We start from the raw sequence: 19,849 nt of genomic DNA, 5'->3' as shown, positions 1-19,849 counted from the left end.
GTTCCAAGAACACACAGCCATCTATAACAGCACTTTCAAAGGATTTTTCTTTTCAGGCATTAGGCGCACACACGATGCACATAACATACATGTATGCAACAAATAAACCTAACAAAGAATTCAAAATATGAAATTAGAAGAGAAACCCTACTCACAATAAATTAAAGATGGTTTTACTTGGCGATTTTTTTAAAAAACAGAAAAGAATAAAAAGGTTAACAGAAAAAAATGGTGCAGTTTTTAATAATCGAAGTTGATTTTAAAAAAGTAAAATTCGGAAAGTGAAGTATTTAAAGAGTCCAACTATCAAAACAATAAAACAAAAACCCTTTTTTATTTAAAATATTTTAGGAAAGTTAGAAAAACATTTGGGTGAGAAAAACAATTCTAATTTGGGTGGTATGGTGGTGGCTCACACCTTTAATCCCAGTACTTGGGAGGCACAGGTAGGCAGATCTCTGTGAGTTCAAAGTCTTCAGAGCTAGCTAGTTCCAGGACACGCTCCAAAGCTACACAGAGAAGCCCTGTCTTCAAAATCCAAAAGAAAAGAGAAAATAAATTCACAAAACCCAGTTCCCTTTCTAAAATAATAGCACCTAAAAGGAGTAAGACTTGTCCATTGAAAATGATAAAAAAAAACCTACCAAAATAAATTTAAAAAGTTATAAACAACTTAAAATATTAGGATATTACCACTGTCAATGAGGTGAAATCCCAGTGGTTTTGCAAAAATCAGCAATGGACTCCAAGTAGTCTGAAAAGTTAGAAGATCCCAAATTGTGATACCGACCCCAAGATTCAACCAAGAGAATAGGATCAGGGCAAAAAATTCTGTTAAGTGGTTAAGTTAATCTCACATAATAACAATTTTATATTAATATACAACATGTAAAATATATAATTATCACATAATTATAAGTCATGTAACGGAATTATAATTATTTTATTGGAGACTCGGTCTCTCTACAAAGCCCTGGCTATCCTGAAACTATGTAGACCGCATAGCCTCAAATTCACAAGTGCTAGAATTAAAGGTGTGCACCACCACTTCTGGCTGGTTAAATTAAACAATTTTAAAAAGTGTCTCTCTGTGTGGTGCACTTGTGAGAATCAGTTCTCTGGTCCTAGCATATGGAACCTGAGGATCAAATGAGTCCCCAGGCTTGCAGTATGTGCCATTTTGTGGGTCCTCAAATGATTTTTGACAAGGGCATCAAGTACATTTCAATGAGGAAATAGTCATTTCAACAAATGGTGCTGGGAAAATTATGTGCCTACATGCATAATAATGAAAATGAATCTACCACCATCATATAGCATATATAAGAATAGGAGAAAAGTCTTCATGATGCTAGATTTAATAACTTTCCATGATGTCACACAGATACATACACACACAAATAATTGAAGTGTTGGAGGAGAGAAGGCTCAGCAATTAAGAGTGTGTATGTGTGTGTACTGTTCTTACATCGGCCCTGGTGACTCACCTCCACAGCTCAAGGGACCCAACGTGTTCTTTCTCTCCTCTCTCTCCTCCCTCTCTCTCTCTCTCTCTCTCTCTCTCTCTCTCTCTCTCTCTCTCTCTCTCTCACACACACACACACACACACACACAAATTAGAGACAAAGACAACTTCTACAAAACTGGGAGGAAAGATCATTAATGGATAAAATACTAAATTTATTTTCACTTCCTACTTCTAGAAGTTGGAAGCCAGGGGAGAAAATCTTTCATTTTCTGAAACAACATGGCTTACAAAATAGGGGTTTATACTCAACTAACTATCAACTAATAGTGAATACACACAAAATGTTTCATGTACTTCACCCAACAAGAGGCTGACAAGGACAGTATGGAACCCAGGAAGGAAGGCATCCAAAACAAGAACAAGATGGTGGTAGGTGAGGTCCCTAAATAGCAGCAGTGTAGTAGTAAAGTAAAGACAGCAAATTCAAATGGGAACAAGAATTCTGACAGAAGAGAAGGGAAAAGGAAGGAAAAAAAAAAAGAGGCCAGGGATGAAAGTACTGTCCTGTAGAAACAACTGGCTGTGTGACTAGTTAAGTTTGTAAGGGAATATTCAGTTTTGCTGTACAGTTTGCTTCAGAGCTAAACAAAACCAGAAAGACAATTATTAACTAGCAAAAGTCATGCAGAATAAGAAGTGTACTCACAATACATTATTTGGCTTAATTAGTGACCAAAATGTACAAGATCATAAGATCAATATTACCAACTTAAAACAAGCGGAGTCACAGTAACATGAGGATAGAACAGCAATGAATCGTTATGTTGTATCAGACTTAATCTGAACAGAAATGGCAGCACATGCCCACTATTTAGCAACATGTGGATATAAAACCTGGACAAGAGATCAGGTCTAGGGATTGCCCAAGGGGGTATGAACCAGAGAAAGACCAGATCTGCCTAAGCACCTGATATATATGTCTAAGGATGACAACTGGGTGCCAGATCCTCCAGTCAGATGATCATGGGCATCATTTGGCACTTAATTTATCATGAATTCAGTTACACTAATAGGAGGTCAGCATGAAACAAGAAGAGATTAGGTATAGAGACATGGCTTAACTTTTTGTTTTGTGATAGGTTCTCATGTGCCCCGGAATGGCCTTGAACATGCAGTGTAGTAAAGCACTGAAATTTAGATCATTACTGTCTCCATCTTCTGGGTATTTTGGGCTATGATACATTCTCAAGAAAGAGAGAAATGTGTACTGAGATAAAAAGATGATCTCAGTGTGTTATTATAGAAAATTAAAAGGTAGCAGGATCTACATATACACTCCCACACATTCCTGAACTGCACTGCACATCCGTTACAACCAGAACATAGGAAAGATTTATTATAAGTGCTTAGAACCAGATGCCAGCAGCTTTACAAACCTTAAATCTCAAGGCTCACTCACATCAGCACCGTTCTTTCCCTGTTAGTGGCACAGTTCCTGCTACCAAACCTTCACAGCAAGGAGGAATTACCTTCTGAGCAACCTAGACACAGAATGATCCCACACTGTCTAAATCCCACCCCAGCTGGTGTGGTTATGGATGTAAAGACAGGTAAAACAATGGAATGGGAGTCCTAAGAGAACATAATGCAGCTGTGTCAAAATGTATTTTAGTGAGGTGAGGGTATCCATTTCTTGAGGAAGAGTGACTTTCTCTGTTTTACTTATGGGTTGTTTTTTTTTTTTTTTGTTTTGTCTCACAGACTATTTTAGGCAACCAGAAAATACTGTTAACTGAATTAAGAACAAGTGGCTTTGCCACTGTCCACCTTACTGTAAGTGAACCAAGGTCCAAATCTTTCAGGACCAACTCTAGCCAAAGAACAATGGAAGGAATGAGAATTCTGCAGTATTTGACAAACATAAACAGTGAACTATCTGTAGAGATTTCACTTCTAACAGGCTCCTAATAGGAAGCTCATAAGGGGCACATACAAGACATGGCAACACAGACAGAAATACAGTCTATGCTAGTCCATTAGCGAACCCTGCATTTAGTGGCTACTGCTCACACTCTGGCTGCAGGCATGAGATTGTTTCTTAGAATCCAGGAGATGTCTTTAGACAGTAGATCAGGAACCACTGTTAGATACTATCACTGAGTTAGCTCTATTTTTTGATAGAAATTATTTCAATTTTAAAATAACTTCTTTAGACTTGGTGGTCTCATTCACTTATATTTCCAAGTACTGTGACTAGACGGCATTAGATTTGTTTGGTTTTTCAGACAGGGTTTCTCTGTTTAGCCTGCCTGTCCTGGAACTCGTCTGTACACCAGGCTTGGCCTCAAAGTTGCAGAGATCCACCTGCCTTTGTCTGAGTGCTGGGATTAAAGGTGTGCACCACCAACACCTAGCTGTCCCACAGATGCCAGGACTTCCCATAGGTATAGGGCAGGGCCCACCTCACCTGATAGGTTGATCTCTGTCAGAGAGTCTCGGGTGGTAGTGCCAACTGCGGTGAGCAGGTTGATGGAATGGTCAGTGACGTGGTTACAGTAACTGAGATGGAGCTTGGAGAGCAGGGGCATATGGCGGATAATGAGCCGCAGGGAGGCATCTGTGATGTCCAGGCCAGCGAGACGCAGTTCTACAATGTTCCGGAGCTTGCTCCGATTGTCCATCTGACCTGTTGGGGCAGATAGGAGAGAGGCAATCCATCAATCTGAACAGGAAATCAAGTTCAAGTTCTGCTACTAATACTCTAAAACAGCAAGTGCTGTTATACCACTTGCTGGGTAAGTGTAACCTTTCATTTCATACTCATGACGTGTATCCTACCCCAAACCAGAATTTCAGCATTAAAAAAATCAGAATTTGTATTTCTAGAATCTCTAGAAAAATCAGAATAAACATGGTTGTAGGATCTGTCTTCAAGCTATAGTTGGTGAAAATATTTTTCATTCTAGCTCACTACCCTTGTCTGTGGTTATCCCACCTCATATATGTATCATTTAAGCTTTGGTGTGTGTGTGAGAGAGAGAGACAGAGACTCAGGCATCTGGCCTAGGAAGGAACATATTATTCTTTGGAGTTCTCACTCAACCACCCTAATCATGATGCCTCAGAAGAGAAGGTTAAAACCACTGAAGAGCCGGGCGGTGGTGGCGCACGCCTTTAATCCCAGCACTCGGCAGGCGGATCTCTGTGAGTTCGAGACCAGCCTGGTCTACAAGAGGTAGTTCCAGGACAGGCTCCAAAACCACAGAGAAACCCTGTCTCGAAAAACCAAAAAAAAAAAAAAAAAAAAAAAAAATAAAACCACTGAAGATTAAGTTAACAAAGGAACAGACTGGAGACCGTATAGCAGAGGAGAATTTGCCTTTCCTTAAAATCCTCATACCCAAAGCACACAAAGAACTCTAACCTATGTCTTCCAGCAAAGAACAAAGCTGATGATGCATAAACCACATGGAAGGAGGGGGCTGAGAGAGGGTAATGTATTCAAAACCAGAACAGGGTATCTTGGCCATGATATCTCCATGAGACAGACTGCTAGGGTAGCCTGACAACTCACCTGGCCTGTTGTCTGTGGGTGGGGACAGGAGATCCCGCATCTGGGCATCCTTTAGTCCTTCTACCCACTGGACATCCAGGGTCCGGAGCAATGGACAACTGGAGCTACAGAGGGCTGAGACAGCAATCCATGAGCAGCCCGACAGCACCAAGTCCCGGAGCCCTAGGAAATAAGTGGGAATGAGTCAAGTGACACAATCCAGCTATCATTACTGCACATTTGGGATACTTAACAAAAGCTTACCAGGCAACCGGTTGATGAGCCAACTCAGTTGCTTCTTGGAGATATTGGTCCAGCTGAGGTCAAGGGAGACAGGCTGTCGCCGGATGATGCCACTCAGCATCAGGGGCGTGATGGACTTGCAGTGGTTCAGGTCAATGCGGGTCCACAACCGCTTATCGCAGCACCTGAGAGCCAGGCCAGGCAAGGAACACATCATCATAGTTACTAGCTTACCTGGAGAACCCCTGCTTGGCTATGACAACTCTTCCCCATGTGCCATCTCAAGGAGGAAGTTCCTTTAAGATTCAGTCCTCTCCCACCTAATTAGCATCTACCGTGGCCACACGCTTACACAGAAGATGCCAGCAAGTACTCTTCCTAAAATATTTCTGGACCTTACTACACCTTCTAATAACTCCTATGAAGGCACTGGATCCTCTTATTCATGAGGGAGGGTCAGAAATGCAGCTAAAACTGATATGGAAAATATCAAGCCGGAATTAGTACTGGTCATTCATATTCAACTTCAGCTAAATCTAGACAAGAAATTCTATGTGGTCTTTAGTTTTTCATATAAGAAAAGCAAATGGGAGCCGGGCGGTGGTGGCACATGCCTTTAATCCCAGCACTCGGGAGGCAGAGGCAGGCGAATCTCTGTGAGATAGAGGCCAGCTTGGTCTAGAAGAGCTAGTTCCAGGACAGGAACCAAAAGCTATGGAGAAACCCTGTCTCAAAAAATCCAAAAACAAAACAAAACAAAACAAAACAAAAAAGAAAAGAAAAGCAAATGGGTACCTCCCTTCCTGAGACTACACCTACAACAGGAAACTAACTAATCTCTATAAGCAACTCAAGCAATATATGCTGCCATGGACTAACCTGAGCCACAACCTAAGCCCTACCTACACAGGGCTGTCCCTCACCAGCGGTTCCAGGTTCTGCAGACCCGCATGCAGACACACAGGTCTTGGTGGCTGAGGTAGCTGAAGACTGCCATCCACACCTCCCTGTGCATGACATGGGCTGCTCCATCATCAAGGGGCAGCGAGTCAGGTGGAGGGCTGATGGGTGGCGGCCGGATCACATGACGCTCCATCTGGATGCACTTAGGTGGGGACGCAGAGGGTGGGGGCCGGGAAGTAACACGAGGTGGGCTGCGTAGGCCAGGTCCCAGTGGGTGCCGTAGCTCCCGAGGGGTGCCGTTGAGCCCCTTGCTGAAGCGGTGGGGGCGCTCGCAGTGGCTTAGGGGCCTCTTTGGCTCCTCGTTCTCACTTTCGGGCTCTGACTTGATGGGCTGGTGGGTCTCGTGGGCCAAGGTACTCTCTGTTTTTTGGATCTCGTGGTTGAGCTCCTTGCTTAGCTCTTTGCTCAGCTCCTTGTTGGGAAGCCGCCGTTTCCGGCGCATCTTCACCTTTTTCTTCTCTTCTGGGCCTTCAGCCCCTTCAGTGCTGGGCCCAGCGGTGGGTGAGCTGGAACGTGACTGGTCACTCTCCCGGGCCTTAGGAGGTGCCTCAGGCAGATCGTCCTCTGGTTCCTGCTTGAATCGCCGAAGGGGTTTGTTGGCCAGTGCCATCCGATCCTCAGCGTTCTTCCAGGACCGCCGCTGCAGGAGAGAGGGAAGGGTAAGGATGGGTGGCCTGTGATAACCCATGAAGTTTGGGATAGCACCCACCCTAGATTTTTCAACCCAATCATGGGATACACAAGGGCCATTGGGGTGTTGCCTACAGCTCTGAAAGCTGAAAAGTGGGCTGCAGGTTCATGAGGGAGGGGGAAGATGGTACCTTTTTCCTGAAAAGCTTATCTTCTTTGCCAGGTTTTAGCTGCCATAAGGAAGAAAGGATACAGAGTTTGCTCCTTGCTCCTGGACTGGAGGAACATCATCCCCTTTACACCCACCACACTGTGAGCCCGGTCTCCTCAACAAGGGCTAGGACATCTTCCCCGCAAAGCCATGTCCTTTATATCTTACTAACAGACAGCATAGATAGTTCTGCCTGCTGACTTCCCAGAGAATAGTAGAAATGAAGGAGGAGAGTCAACTGTTCCCACCCAGCTGACCTCCCACCTGAGACAGACCAGAGACAGCAGTTGCTCATTAACAGCAGCTACTGCTAAGGAAGCCCAGGGCAGCTGGAGAGCAGGCAGGAGGCATCCCTAGCCAAGCCCTGCCAGGAGCTTCTCCAGATACCACCTTGTGGCTACTAAAGGCAAGGCCCATTAGCAGAGCAGGGTCACCAGGATCTTCCCAGCTGCAGTTTCCCCAACCAACAGAGGCTTCTCAACCTCACAGAGCTGGCCCACTGCCGATTTGAGCCCAGGCCACAGGAGCATCTGTAGCAATGGACCAGGGGTTCTGAGGGGTGGAGAGGAGAACAGCCTGGACTTGCAAGTCCCCAGGGCCTCAGGAGGGCGGGGCGTGGGAGCACCTGCTGCTGGAAGTAAGTGAGACTGGATCTCCACCAAGGGCTGAGACTGCTGCCTAGAGGGGGCCTCGGCGAGAGGTGAGAGGAAGAACCGGGGGACGTTTGAAGCGTCGAGGCCTAAAGGGGGTGGGAAGAGGAGTGACTTTGCTTGTTTCTTTCTTTTGGGCCAGGCTCTCAGGATTTGGGTGACCTGCTCAGGGCAGCTCTTAAGAGGCCAGGATCCCGAGTTCTACCCATTAACCTTCCCTGGTCCCCCCCTCAACCCCATACTTAAGAACAGCCACACCACCCTTCTGCTGCTGCCCAGGGCTTCCCAGTTCGTACTCGCTTGCGTCCACTCAGCTCTTGGGGCTTCTCATATTTCCGTTTCCTCCTTAGGTGTACATCATCAGACTTTCGGCGTAGGATGCTATCTGCAGGCACCTTTTTAGGGTGCTCATCTGATCTGCGTCGGGGAGCCTCTTCACACTCACTCCTCCGCTTGGCAGGCTCCTGCCCTTCCTTGTTGTCCCGGTTCATCTTCTGCTCCTTGAGCAAGGAGCCAGGCAGGTTGGAGGCATACTTAAAGCCAGGGCCACGCTTTTGCTTGTTGTAGGCCAAAAAGAGAGAAGAACAATCCAACTGTATATCTTTGAACTTGCTCTTCCTCTCACAGCCCGCCGCACCCCACCTGACTGACAACTGGGGACAAGCCTGGCAAGGCCCAGCCCGTCCCTTTCTGCCAACCCGACCCAACCAGGGACTTGGAGTCCGCACTCACTTTCCCGGTCTTGCCAGCGTGGTTACACTTCGGACACTCCCAGCAATTGGGAAGCTCATCGTTGACCACACCCTCTGACTCCTTAATCTGAAAGGACAGGATAGGACTCAGTGGGCAGGGAACAGTGTCAAGAGGGTCCACAAGGATACAAGGTCTGCCTCAGCATTCACACCCTCCCCGAAAGCTGTGTCCATGTTGTGTCTAGCCAAAAGAAAGGCTCTACCATGTGATTGTGTTATTTACTTTTGATGAGCACAGGAGAAAAAGAGAAGCAGTAACTACCAGGAGAGGCTGGCTTCCAAAGCTATCAGGTGGGTGTGATGAGGAAATAAGGGCCAAAAACAAAGGCCCTCATCCCTTACAGCCCACAGATATGAATGCATTCTGGGATAGAGACATGTACCAGCATAGAGTGGTTTCTTCCTTTCCAAGGTGGAACCAGCCGCCTGAGCCAGGCAGGCACAAAGGTCACCCAGAAGGCAGTCCTGTCCTAGCGTATCACGGGAACCGGTTCCTGGTGCAGAGGCACAGGTGAGAAACCACCTGGCCTCCTTGACTCAGGCCCTTTTCTCTCAAAAGCCAGAAGTCAGGATCCTTAACTTCTATCTGCTGAGATACTTTGGATCCTGCTGGAGTTCTGAGGTACTGATTATTCTAAATAAACCAAATTTATTCACTTAGGATACTGCCCAAAACTCTTCCTGTCCTGGACTTATCACCTAACACAGAATGCCCTAGAAGTGAGGGTCCTCTAGGAATTCAGCATGACACCTGTATATCCTCACGACCTAAGCAGCAGTCTCTAGGGACTAGCTGCCACATCATAACCATTGGGCCCTAAAGCATGGGGAGAAGAAGGGGTGTTCAGGGCCCTTAGAGCTTACCTTAAGGCATCCAGGGTGGATGATCTCGTTGCAGATGGAGCACTCCATAAGCATGAGGTTAAACTTGCCTTCTTCCTCTTCCACTGTGTCCTCCTTCCCTGCCTCGCCACACACAAGGCACACGGCGGTGTGAGGCAGCACTGGCTGAGGACCCAAGAAACATTGAAGTCAGCAGGGAGTGAAGACAGACCCTAGTGGAGACTAGGCAAAAGTTCTCCTAGGCCTGTCATGAATCAGAAAGCTGATCCAAGCGAATTTATTTACCTGTTTACATATTATTAGTACCTCTATGTGCCAGGTAATCTACAAGAACTAAGAATATAACAATAAATAAGACAGATCAAAATCTCTTGCACCCTGATCTTTTGGTGGAAGCAGACAGACAACATGAAGAACATATTCTGTTTATATACACAAATTTGTCAGACAAGGCTTCCCACTTGGAAAAGATCAGAAAGAAGTATGTCCACAGAGGGGCTGAAGTTCATCTTACCATTGGTATCAGGGCATAATCCACATGCCTCTGTTTCCAAGACCTCAAAAGAGGAATGTGGGGTCATACCTATCTTGAATAAGGGCAAGACACGATTTACCTGCTGAAGTAAAGGTTCAAAAGCATGGGTGGGTGAAACTGTTGGGAGTCCTCAGGACTAGAGGCCAGATCCTGTCATCCAGGCAACCAGTCACTCAGGACCACATGCACACTGGAAGATCACCAATTCCGCTTCATGCCTTTGATTATTAACTTCATAAAAACCTCAACCCTTGAACACACATCCTTTTCACACAGGAAGTATGCACTAAGTACTTCCCCATGCTGAGGGGCTGTTATTACAGGAAACGTACATGTGACTAATGTGTGAGCTCAACAGAACATTTTGTTCATCCACCCACACCCATCCATCCATCCATCCATCCATTCATCCATCCATCCATCCATCCACAGGGTTTCACTATCTAGAGTTACCCTGCAGCCCAGGCTAACTGGAAACTCATGACCTACCTGCTTCATTCTCCCCTGGGATAACTGGTGTGAGCTACCATGTCTGGCTTAGAACATAATTTTTATTTTAAAAAGTAGAAAAACCCATTAGCTGCTGTTACATTTTCTTGAAGACCTACATCCTGTCATTTACAAAAAGAAAACAAACTGTCAATTAGTACAAATGACAAAATTCAAGAATCTAAAAGCAAATGAGGTTTTCCTTCACCTTGTTCCATGGCCAAGAACAGGTTTTCTTATCAGAATGATGGCAACATTTACTATCAAATGTGATTCATTTGTGTATGTTCAGAGTATGCTGCAATCCTTGGGAAACTTGGCCTCAATAGACAGTGTGTAATGTTACAACATAACTGCGGAGCGAGGGCAAGACAACTTTTAGTGTAATAGTATATAAAAAAAATCTGACTGATATTGTTTCAGATTCCATTTTGCAATTAACTTAAAGAAGCTGCGTAAGGGTAGTAGGGGCCCATGCCTCAGTCCCAACACTGAGGAAGCAGAGGAAGGAAGTTTGCTGTGAATTCGAGATCAGAGCTAATTCCAGGACAGCCAAGGCTATACAAAGAAACCCTGTCTCAAAAAAAAAAAACAATAAACAAACTAAACAATAAATAAAAGGTGCCACCTATGGGATTCTGAAGGCTTGAAGTTATGTTCCTCCCTTGTTCAACTATCTGTTGGAGGCTGAATTTTCTTAATCCTCCACCCAAAAGAAAATATAACAGGTGGTATATAGAAGAAGCAGATATGAAAATAAAAGCCACAATGAGCCAGATACAAGAGATGTATAGAAACATGCAATAGTGTCATTCTTTCCCCTAACTTTTTATTTTTTTTTAAATATTTATTTATTATGCATACAATATTCTGTCTGTGTGTATGCCTGCTGGCCAGAAGAGGGCACCAGACCCCACTACAGATGGTTGTGAGCCACCATGTGGTTGCTGGGAATTGAACTCAGGTCCTTTGGTAGAGCAGACAATGCTCTTAACCTCTGAGCCATCTCTCCAGCCCCTAATTATTTTTATTTTTGAAAATAGAATTAGCTCTCATAAAAACATGTCATTTGTGAATATGCTTAATTTAAAATGAACTTAAAACATTTATTATTTCACAATTGTATTTTCCAATATAATACTAGTAAACAAATAGCAGATAAACAGTAGTTTTCTGGGGTCTTTATAATTTCTTAAGATCATATGATTTGAGAATTGCTATTATACATGATGATACACAGTGAGATCAGGGGCCAAGGCAAGTAGATCTTCAGTCTTTTTGTGCTAATTAATGCCTAATACACAGGGGAAGTACCATCATTTTCTTGTTTTGGTTTGACTTTAGAGACAGGGTTTCTCTGTGTTGCCCTGGCTGTCCTGGAACTCACTCTATAGACCAGGTTGGCCTTGAACTCACAGAGATTTGCCTGCCTGTGCCTCATGAATGCTGGCTGGATTAAAGGCGTGGGCCGCCTCCACTGGGCTAGTACCACCAGTTTTAATTAAACTGCTTCAATTTATTTGAGGTCCTTACCGCAATATAAGCTGGGAAATATACATTCCATAGATAAATCAGAAAGTCTTTGTGAGGCTGGGAATGGTGACACAACACCTTTATTCCCAGAACTCAGAGGCAGAAACAGAGGTAGGTGAGTTGCAATGAGTTTGAGCCCATTCAATGTTACACAGAGAGACCTTATCTTAAAAACAAACAAAAACAATTCACAATTTTAAGGAGTCTGTGGAAGCTGCTGGTTTTGGGAACAATGTCACCTAGACCTTGGCACAACTGGAAGTGACCCACCCTTGCACAAGTAGAAAGATACAGGAAACCTATGTGATGTGCCTTATCTCTACAGATGCCTAACAAGGTGCCTCCTTACAGTCTTGTTAGTAGAGACTCTGCTTGATTTCTCTATCACCACATAGCTTAAATTAGCTAAACATTTTCCCCCCAAAGACACTGCATTCTGTAGTCCAGACTGATTTGGCAACTGCTGTAATTCAGAACAGGCTGGCTTCACACTTTTGTCAATCCTTCTGCCTCAAACCTCTGAGGGTTAGCATTTCTCTAATCCTTCCCCTTCAACTGCCTGTGATCCATATGCTTGCCCCCTTTTCCAGTCCTTCTTTTCTTGATGTATAAAGTCTACCTCCTTAGGCTCCCTGTCTCTATGTGGCTTCTCACAAGACATTGTTGCTTCCCAAGCTCATCTCCATGCAAGAATCTCTAAGTCGCTTCACCTCTGGCGCCTCAGAATCAGTCTTTACCCTCAGACCTTCCTTTTGCTTCCATGGGCTGTTTCCATCAAGACATCCCCTATTCTACTGATGACATACATGGCTGAACTCCTTGTTTTAGATGATGCCCTAACCCCCTCCAAGGTTGACAGTTTCCTGTGCAGGTTCCCTAACCTTGTTCACCTCATCAGGGTCCTTTCTGCCTTTTCTTGTCCTCCAAAAACCAGCCTTTGCTGTTTCAGATAATGCTGGAACACAACATTTCCTTGAGTTTCAGTGAGCTGTTTTTTTGTTTTTGTTTTCCCAAATACCAAGGCAGCCAACATCTCCTCATTCCACAACCTTCTGTTATTTCACAAAGGCTTCCTCCCCACACCCCCTAAGAAGGGTGTCTCTATATAGTTCTGACTGGCCTGGAACTCTACGTAGACCTGGCTGGCCTGGAACGCAAAAGATCTGCCTATCTTCTGAGTGCTAAGATTAATTAAAGGTATGATACAGTTGGTGGTTCACAACTGCCTGTAACTCCATTCCCAGGAGACATGATACTTCTTTCATCAGGCATATACAGTGGTGCACAGACACACACATACACACAGGTAAAACACTACACAATGTATGCATATGGTGTATATACATGCTGGCAAGAGTCATGCATATTAAGACAAAAGTAAATAAATCTAAAACAAACAACAACAACAAAAGAACTTGCATTTGATTTTGAGGAATAATATGCAGAATATATAAAGAACTTCTACAACTCATGAAAAGACCAAAAAAAAAATTAACTTAAAGATGGGCAAAGGTCTTGAAAGAAGATATACAAATGGCTAATGTGGGGCTGGAGAGATGGCTCAGAGGTTAAGAGCATTGCCTGCTTTTCCAAAGGTCCTGCTGAGTTCAATTCCCAGCAACCACATGGTGGCTCACAACCATCTGTAAGGAGGTCTGGTGCCCTCTTCTGGCCTTCAGGCACACACACAGACAGAATATTGTATACAATACAGAATATTGTATACATAACTAATTAATGAATGAATAAATAAATAAAATAAAAAAGGTGTTCAACATCAATCATTATTAGGGAAATACTATTAAAGCAAGAAAATAATATGGCCTAAGATGTTGAGAAATGGAATCTCTGTACTTCTCGTGCAATGTGAAATTGTATCACTGTGGAAATTACTCAAAGAATAAAAACAGAATTATGATCCAACAGTTCCACTTCTGCCCAGAAGACAGAAAAGGTGTTCAAAGTATTCATGTTTATTGCAATGTTATTCACAAGAGGCAAGAGGTAGAAACAACTCATATAGCCACACTCAGAAAAGAAAAATCGAAAAAGATATGATATACATCTAATATAATCATGCATAAATCCAATATTACTCAACATTAACAAATTTCTGAGCCAGGTGTGGTAGCACACACCCATCCCAGCATGTGGGAGGCTGGTGCAAGAGGACTGTCAGAGTTTGATGCCAGTAGAGCTACAAAGCAACACATGGCACAATAAACAGACATACAAATTTTCTTTTTTTTTTTTTTTTTTTTTCGAGACAGGGTTTCTCGTCAAGACAGGGTTTCTCTATGTAGCTTTGGAGCCTATCCTAGAACTCATTCTACAAACCAGGCTGTCCTCAACCTCAGAGATCCACCTGCCTCTCTGCTTCTTGGTGCTAGGTGTGTGCCACCATCACCTGGCTCAAACATACAAAACTTTTAAATTAAAACAATTCTGTCATACATGAAAAATGTATCTCTGAGCATATTATGCTAAGTAAAATAAACTACTCATAAAATGACACTGTCCACGTTCACACACACATGCTAGCTACAGTGGTGCAACTCTTAGAAACTGAAAATGTTGTGGTTTTTAGGAAGCGTGCTCATATGCCAGTATGAGTGTAGGGAAAAGGGGAAGGTGCCCAGGGCCTGGGAGTGGGAGCAGCAGCATTCAGAGAGAAAAAGCTCACTAACCTAATACCATGCTCGACTTAGGGACCAGTTCACCAGGGTTGAGGAATCTGGTTACTCCAGCTAAGCTAGCTTTTTAATGGGGCAGGAGGAAGACCACTGGACCCCCAGGGAGTGGGGCTCAGGGAAGGCAAATTCTGAGAGTGTGTGGTGGAGGGAACTAAAATTGAACTCTAGGACTGTGTCAGGTTGCCAAAGAAGTGTGAGGTGTATGAGAGGCTGGCCAAGTTCTCCATGGGCCCAGATCCCCCATGCCATGTCTCATTCCTCCTCCTCTAGGACAAAACTGACCTCCCATCCAAACTTCTAACAATAAAGAAAGGACAGGAAAGAAAGGACCAGAATCATATGAACTGTACCATAAATGCTGGCAACAGGATTCATGTCAAGACAGGCTCCCCAGACCTCTTTAATAAAGTACTCAGCCGGGGCGATGGTGGCGCACGCCTTTAATCCCAGCACTTGGGAGGCAGAGGCAGGCGGATCTCTGTGAGTTCGAGACCAGCCTGGTCTTACAGAGCTAGTGCCAGGACAGGCTCCAAAGCCAGAGAAACCCTGTCTCGAAAAAACCAAAATAAATAAATAAATAAATAAAGTACTCAGCCATTTCAAGAAGGGAAGAAGAGTTACAGACCACCAGTTGTTGACACATGGCAAGGATACCCTACCCCGGTACAACCAAGGGTAGCTGAGAAGAGCATCACCTAAAAACCCTTATATCCCACAAGGAGCTCCTTTAGGGCAAGACAGACCAACAAGCATGAAGCAGAGATGACGGAGGAGGGTCTTCTGTCTATGTATTACTTTCATTGGTTAATAAAGAGACTGCCTTGGCCTTTTAATAGGGCAGAAAATTAGGTGGGCGAAGTAGACAGAACAGAATGCTGGGAAGAAGGGAAGTGAGGCAGATGCCATGGAGCCAGCAGCCAGGTCAGACATGCTGAATCTTTCCCGGTAAGCCACCACCTCGTGGTGCTACACAGATTACATTACTAAATATGGGTTAAAGCAAGATGAGAGAATTAGCCAATAAGAGGCTGAAACTAATGGGTCAAGCAGTGTTTAAAAGAATACAGTTTCCATGTTATTATTTCCAGGGCTAAGCTAGCCGTGTGGGAGCCGGGCTGGATGAAAAGCAAGTCTGCTTGCCTTGTCACTACACAGGGAAGCCTAGCATCCTGCGAGAAAAGCCCCTACCCATGCATTCCATGCACTCACCGCGATGCACTGCCGCATGATGCAGCTCTGCTTCATGCGCCCGGGGCCTCCGAATTTCTTCATGTCCTTGCAAAAATGACACTCTCCGCACTCCGTCCGCAGGCAGGCCTCGCACTTGCGGCATCGCGTCCGGCGCCTGCGAGCTCCTGCTGTTGTTCGGTTGGCAGCCAACTTCACCGCTGAGGCTGGGCCCAACTTGCCCTTAGGCCGACCCACCACCCGGTTCTGGTGAAGAATAGATGGAACAAATGAAATGGGAGGCTTCAGGAATAGTCAAGCACCTAGGAGAGAGCTTCAGGTTGAGCTGTATACCCAAGCAAGAGATGCTTAAGGTGGCAATCTTGGTACCGCAGAGATGGGATTCAGGACAACTAGGTTAAAGGAGAGCAAGTCAAGTTAAATTTTTTGAAAGGCAACTTTTTGAAAGGGGGAAACTTGGACATAGGCAGACATGTACAGTAGGAATACATATGGAGACACAGGGAAAGTGCCACCTGACTGGCATCCAAAGACTACAGACCAACATCAGATGCCAGAAGCAAGGAAGGATCCTCAACTTGAACCTCTGGAGAAAATTTGATCTTGGACTTCTGTTCTCCAAAACTATGAAGCCTATAGTTTTAAGCCCTCTACTAGCACAGTTTTAGGGTAACTTAACTACTATAGAAAACATCCGAGCTGTGCTGGCAGCCACCCTGGCCTCAGACCTTTTAGACCCTGATGGCTGCTCTAACATCCTCTTGCCCACAGTTAAGTGACACTTCCTGAGAAAGGGGCACACTAGGCCACTGTCTGCTTCTGATACCTGTGCCAGAACACCAGAACATCAGAAACACATTACATAGGACCAATTCACTTTTCGGGGAAGCTCAGGGGCCCAGCACTCATGAGAGTGTTTACCTCAAGCTGTGAGACAAGGCACAGAAGAGCTGACATCATAGGGATCCCATGCAACACTATATGGCCATTACATAGATTCCCTGCCACCCAGACACTCAAAGAGAATTGGGCAGCACCCTGAAGAGGACCCTATAACTTCAGAGGCCCTTTCCTAACTGGGCTTCAAGTGTATTCTTCCTTTCGACTGGGAAAAATAGATCAAATAAAAATAAAACACCACTCAACAGCTATAGTTTTTGCCTCTAGTCCCCAACCCTAGAGCCTCCTGCAAATCTAGGATGCATGGTGGACCTGACAAGACAACTACTGGGAGAAACCCTGACTCAAAAAAAAAAAAAAAAAAAAAAAAAAGGCTGGAGAGATGGCTCAGCGGTTGAGAGCATTGCCTGCTCTTCCAAAGGACCTGAGTTCAATTCCCAGCAACCACATGGTGGCTCACAACCATCTGAAATGAGGTCTGGTGCCCTCTTCTGGCCTGCAAGTATACAGGCATTCTGTAGACAGAATATTGTATCCATAAACACGCAGACAGAATATTGCCGGGTGGTGGTGGCGCACGCCTTTAATCCCAGCACTCGGGAGGCAGAGGCAGACGGATCTCTGTGAGTTCGAGACCAGCCTGGTCTACAAGAGCTAGTTCCAGGACAGGCTCCAAAACCACAGAGAAACCCTGTCTCAAAAAACCAAAAAAAGAAAAAAAAAAACACCCCCCCAAAAAAACAAAACAACAACAAAAAAAAAAACATTAAAGACCTATGTAGAAAAGTTTGCTGGGCGGTGGTGGCACACACCTTTAATCCCAGCACTTGGGGCAGAGACAGGCAGATTTCTCTGAGCTCAAGGCCAGCCTGGTCTACAAGAGCTAGTTCCAGGACAGGCTCCAAAGCTACAAAGAAACCCTGTCTCCGAAGGGAGGGAAAATGACAACTACTGGGGCCACTGTGCACCAAGGCTCTGAGACAGGAAGGACATCATGGAAGAGAGAGTACTGTCTAAAGCAGTGGTTCTAACCTGGGGGCCGAACAACCCTTTTACAAGGGTTGCCTAGGATCATCAGAAAATACAGATCTTTACATTATGATCCATAACAGTAACAGAATTAGTTATGAAGTAGCTACAAAAATAATTTTATGGTTGGGGGCCACCACAACATGAGGAACTGTACTAAAGTGTCACAGCATTAGAACCTTTTGGAGCATGAGTTTACAGGGACAAGTTTAGTCCCTCTGCTAGGGAGGGCACTAGCTTAACTGCCACCTAATGTTTAAAATCACTTTTTAGGCAACTGCTTATTCTCAGTAAACTTTGATAGTTTGCTAATAATCCTAATCCACAGGCCTGCAGAGTCGTTACTGTGCAGTTTGCCAGCTTCCAGGGACCTCTGACCTCAGGGGCTTTCTATGGTGCCCGCCCACATTAGAAAGAAAAGAAGTCTACCTTTCTCCATGAACACAGCCACATCATCAGTTACGATCTTCTCTCAAGCATACTTTCCTAGCCGTCTGTAACATTCAAGTTACAGACTCAAGTGCTAAGGCTCAAGTGCTAAGAGAAAAGGCCTGTGACACTCCCACTCTATCTGCTCAACACCAATTTGCTCTCACAGGATTTCTGGCCCATGCACCCTCATCTCCCCTATGATAGGAGGAACAAGGATGAGCAGGACCCAGTCTAGAGGGCTACCCACCCACTAGTCACTCTTCAAGTAGCAGAGGCTTCCACAGACCCTCCTTTTCCTTAAAGTGAGTTTGGGCTTCCCCCAAACACACTTAAGACCAGTTCTACTATCTTTAATGGAACACAACAGCCTTTATACTGCATATGTCAAGGCAAGTTAGGTCTGCAATCAAGTAAGTACATCACAACCAGAGTCCAAGAGTTTGTGAATTTGAGAATGGCACACACAGACTATGGGCCTGAGTTCTGAAAATTCAACAACTGCCCAAACAGCAACAAGAGAGCTACCTAAAAACCAGCAATGCTGTCAAAAGTAGAGCCCAGAGGAAGTCTTCTCCTTACAACACACTGTACCTACCTTCTACCAGGGGCCAGTGTCCTCACAGCTCACTCATCAAACTCTGAAAAACATGGCAGTGACATGAGTCACTGGGAGCCTCCGGTTAGGTATAGAGAGGAGGTAGCACGCCATCCAACTCGAAGGGAAAAACCAAGGAGGAGGGCTTATTTTGTTACAGGAAATTCTATAGACTGGTCTCTTTTATGAAAACAAAACAAAACTAAAGAAATTCAGTCCAAAGTTATGTTGAATGCCAAAGGCCAGAGGGGCTTACGTTCCCTTACTTTCCAAAGCATTATTTCCTACCTCAACAAAGTGAACCGACCTAGACCTAACTAGCAGAGACATCCTGGAAAATGACATAGCAAATGACAGAAACCTTCAAAGAAATTGTTTCCCAGGACCTCTCTGTAAATCTAGCTAGAGAAAGGCCTTGGCTATGGTTACCAGCTGGCATGTTAAAAGGAAACCAACTATACCCGTTGTGGTGGTGCACACCTTTAATCTTAGCACTCAGGAGGCAGAGGCAGGTGGATCTCAGTGAGTGAGGACAGCCTAGCCTTCGGAGCGAGTTCCAGACAGCCAGGACTGCTAAACAGAGAAAGTTTGTCTTGAAAAATCAAACCAAACCAAACCAAAACAACAACAACAACAAAACTCAACTAAAAAGCCAACTAGATCTAGGCACAGTGGTGCATACCTTTCACCTCAGCACTCTCTAAGTCCAGCCTAGTCTACAAAGAAAGTCCCGAGACAGGGTCATACAGAGAGGCACTGTCTCAAAAGAAAGAGGAACAAACAAAACATCCAACTAGAACTCTGAAGAACCAAGCAGAAAACCCCCACAGGAGCAGATTCTAGACAAGTGTGAAGACAAAAAAGGAAGATGAATTAGCCAAAGTCACCTCATTTTGCAATGAAGCTTTTCTCATTATCCTCTGTATAGTCCCAAAGCTTCCAACTCCAGCTCTGAACTCCACACTACCCTTATTCCAACCATGGAGCATGCCAGCTTCAAGATCATTTACTAGTCTTTCTATTTAAATTCCCAGGCTGGCCCTGAATTATCAGGTAGCCAAGGGTGACTTTAAAACCCTGATTCTCGCCGGGCGGTGGTGGCGCACGCCTTTAATCCCAGCACTCGGGAGGCAGAGGCAGG

The 19,849-nt window shown here is 44.8% G+C and overlaps 1 protein-coding gene across 6 annotated transcripts in view; it reads right to left on the bottom strand.

Moving 5' to 3' along the window:
• The window catches only part of Kdm2b (lysine demethylase 2B), a 128,248-nt gene that overhangs the window by 4,631 nt on the left and 103,768 nt on the right, over positions 1–19,849 (bottom strand). For 5 of the 6 annotated variants that reach the window (XM_005344431.2, XM_005344432.3, XM_026784265.1 and 2 more), the window contains 10 exons: positions 15,774–15,998; positions 9,336–9,479; positions 8,452–8,538; positions 8,016–8,276; positions 7,695–7,808; positions 7,050–7,088; positions 6,189–6,868; positions 5,287–5,450; positions 5,044–5,205; positions 3,937–4,155 (listed from right to left, as the gene is read on the bottom strand). In XM_005344431.2, coding sequence (XP_005344488.1) covers positions 3,937–4,155; positions 5,044–5,205; positions 5,287–5,450; positions 6,189–6,868; positions 7,050–7,088; positions 7,695–7,808; positions 8,016–8,276; positions 8,452–8,538; positions 9,336–9,479; positions 15,774–15,998 — 2,095 coding nt within the window. The remainder of the gene's footprint in view (positions 1–3,936; positions 4,156–5,043; positions 5,206–5,286; positions 5,451–6,188; positions 6,869–7,049; positions 7,089–7,694; positions 7,809–8,015; positions 8,277–8,451; positions 8,539–9,335; positions 9,480–15,773; positions 15,999–19,849) is intronic. The other variant, XM_013350053.2, reaches the window with a different exon arrangement.

This window comes from Microtus ochrogaster, chromosome 2 (genome assembly GCF_000317375.1).
Source record: "Microtus ochrogaster isolate Prairie Vole_2 chromosome 2, MicOch1.0, whole genome shotgun sequence".
NCBI classification, from domain to species: Eukaryota; Metazoa; Chordata; class Mammalia; order Rodentia; family Cricetidae; genus Microtus; species Microtus ochrogaster.
This window is presented reverse-complemented; position numbering and strand designations above follow the sequence as displayed.